General features: G+C 40.5%; 1 protein-coding gene across 1 annotated transcript in view; it reads right to left on the reverse strand.

Moving 5' to 3' along the window:
• The window catches only part of LOC144975817 (proton myo-inositol cotransporter-like), a 36,250-nt gene that overhangs the window by 20,169 nt on the left and 13,581 nt on the right, over positions 1-2,500 (reverse strand). Inside the window, exon 8 of the mRNA XM_078920005.1 lies at positions 1,270-1,378. Within this exon, the coding sequence (XP_078776131.1) occupies positions 1,270-1,378 (109 nt within the window). The remainder of the gene's footprint in view (positions 1-1,269; positions 1,379-2,500) is intronic.

Consider the following 2,500-nt stretch of genomic DNA (forward strand, 5'->3'; position numbering starts at 1 on the left):
AGAAAGAAAAATACAAGACTAAAAAACATCCTAAAAAAAATCAGTCTAGGTGGTCGGGATGTGATTTTTGTTCTTCTATTTTTCTTTCTTGCTTTGTTTAACTGATACGCCTTAACCTAGGTACTCCAATTAGCAGGTCTCATAACAGAACGCAATTATGGGTCAGATTTAACATTGTTGTAATGGACAATATTCGGCGTCGGTTTGAGAGTATTTCCATTACAACAATGAGACCATAACAATTTGGGTTATCAGACCTGCAAATAAGCACACGTCGGCCTTAACGTATAAATAATAGAAGTCTTTCAGAGCCATGAGACCCATGGAGCCGGAGTTTATCCCGGTTTCTATAGCGTGAGACGGTCAATAGCAAATTTTGCTACCCTTTAGATAGGACGCTAGTCTATCGGAACTCTTTCCTCATATCTAGCTGACCCAGCTACCCAATCACTGCTGGGTGGACAAGCGGGGAGGGGGGGGGGGTCAGAAAAAAATCTCGACCTCACTCGGAATCGATCCCGGTCCCTTTTGATTGTGAAGCGAGTGCTCTACCAACTGAGCTATCGGGACTCCCTTATTTTTTGACATCGTGCGGCTATGTGGTCTAGTGGTATGGCACTCGCTTTCGGATCGGAAGGTCCTGGGTCCTGGGTTCGAGCCTCGCTCGCCGCATAGTTGAGTCCGTGGAGAAGGCTCTTTACTCACATTCTATCACCGTACTTAGGTGTAAAATGAGTACCTGGCCGTTAACAGCGTTGTCTCTGTCCGAAAAAAAAATGTGATATCGCCTAACAGGCATCATCATCATTTCTCTTCCTAAACGTTAAATGTTTCTGTTGGCCAGGGACCCCTTGTAAAGCGCTTTGAGTACGTTTAGTGGATATTGCGCTGTATAAAAGCTCAATTCAATTTAACTGAGCTATCGGGACACCCCTTAACTGATAAAATCTGACTTAACCCTTTGATTACCAACTATAGGAATATCGTCACATTCGTTGCGACACAACCAACATTTTTCTTAGTCAAATTTCTTTTGTACATCATAAAATTTTAAGGAAATGAAGAGTGTGTTGTAGAATATGTTTAGCTAAAGAAATTATGTATGGCAAGGACGTATTGCTGTTATGACAGTGATAAAAAAAAAATCAATTTTTGTCAGTTGGGTGTGAAGTTTTGTGGAAAATCCTGAAAATGACTGGTACGGAAAGAGTTAAAACAAAGAATTGTATTCTCTCTCTTTTTAACAACTGTTTTATCCCCGAGCCTTACAAGACAGCGTTGATTCCACAGAACTGTTGAAACGCCTGGAGTAAACAGCCAACCTTCAAGGCCCTACTCGAGTGAGGTGTCCGGAAAATTGATCTCCAAACGCTGTAATCTGAAGATTGAACGAATTTTTTTTTTAATTTTGTTGTAAGTGGATGTTTGGGTGTGTTTGTGTGTGTGTGTGTGTGTGTGTGTGTGTGTGTGTGTGTGTGTTTGTGTTGTTTTGTTTTGTTTTGTTTGGGGTTTTTGTTTTGTTTTTTACGGGGGGGGGGGGAATAAATGTTTTTTTAGCATGAGTTGTCTTGTGTATTGTCTTTTTAATGTCTTACATTGTACGTTGTATTTGATTGTTTGTGCTGGGGTTTTTGTTGTTTTTTTTCCGTTGTAGCTATAGTTTTGTTTCGGTTTGGGGGGCGGGGGGGTTGGGAGGGGGTGTTTTGTTTTTGGTCTTTGGTTTTGTACTGGACGACTCTTTAAGTCTGGATCACCAGATTAACCAGATGGTGAGGACCATGAATTTTGAATAAACAGATTGAAAAGAATGAAACGGTTGAATTCTCCCATCCAACCAGCTTAATTAAAGCAGTTGTCTGTGCTCTCATTCTTTCACGCCTCGACTATTGTAATTCGCTGTTGGTGGGCCTTCCTGACAAGAAAGTTGACAAACTCCAAAAGCTACAAAAACAGGGCGGCCAGAATGGTTCTGGGCATTAGACGACACGAGAAAACAAGTGTAAAATATCTATGCTCAGAACACTACACTAGCTGCCTGTTCGAGCCAGAATCAAAATTGCCCTTTTTTATTTCAATGCACTAAATTCCCGATCTCCGAACGACATTCAAGAACTTGTTTCCCCCTACTCTCCAATTCGCCAGCTTAGGTCATCGGAGATCCAGCTACTGAAAGTGCCAAAAACACGGCTTACTAATTTCGGCGATAGATCTTTCTATAAAGCAGGACCGACCATTTGGAACTCGCTTCCGTTGTCAGTAAGGCTCACTTGCAGCGTAGAAAATTTTAAGAAAAATCTGAAAACACATCTTTTCCAGAAATTTTTATCGTAGGCATTTAAATTTTTTTCTTGGTGAGTAAATTATTCGTTTTATTTTTTGATTCCATTTTGTTGAATGTCAATTTCATTTTTGTAAAACGTGCATAGTTAGTGTGTGCGACTGTTGTGTGTCTCTGTTTGGCTCGGTATGAGTGTGTTTAAAGTTTGACAAGTATAATATT

Source organism: Berghia stephanieae, chromosome 6 (assembly GCF_034508935.2).
Source record: "Berghia stephanieae isolate SIO BIC M18660-M18661 chromosome 6, UCSD_Bste_1.3, whole genome shotgun sequence".
NCBI classification, from domain to species: domain Eukaryota; kingdom Metazoa; phylum Mollusca; class Gastropoda; order Nudibranchia; family Aeolidiidae; genus Berghia; species Berghia stephanieae.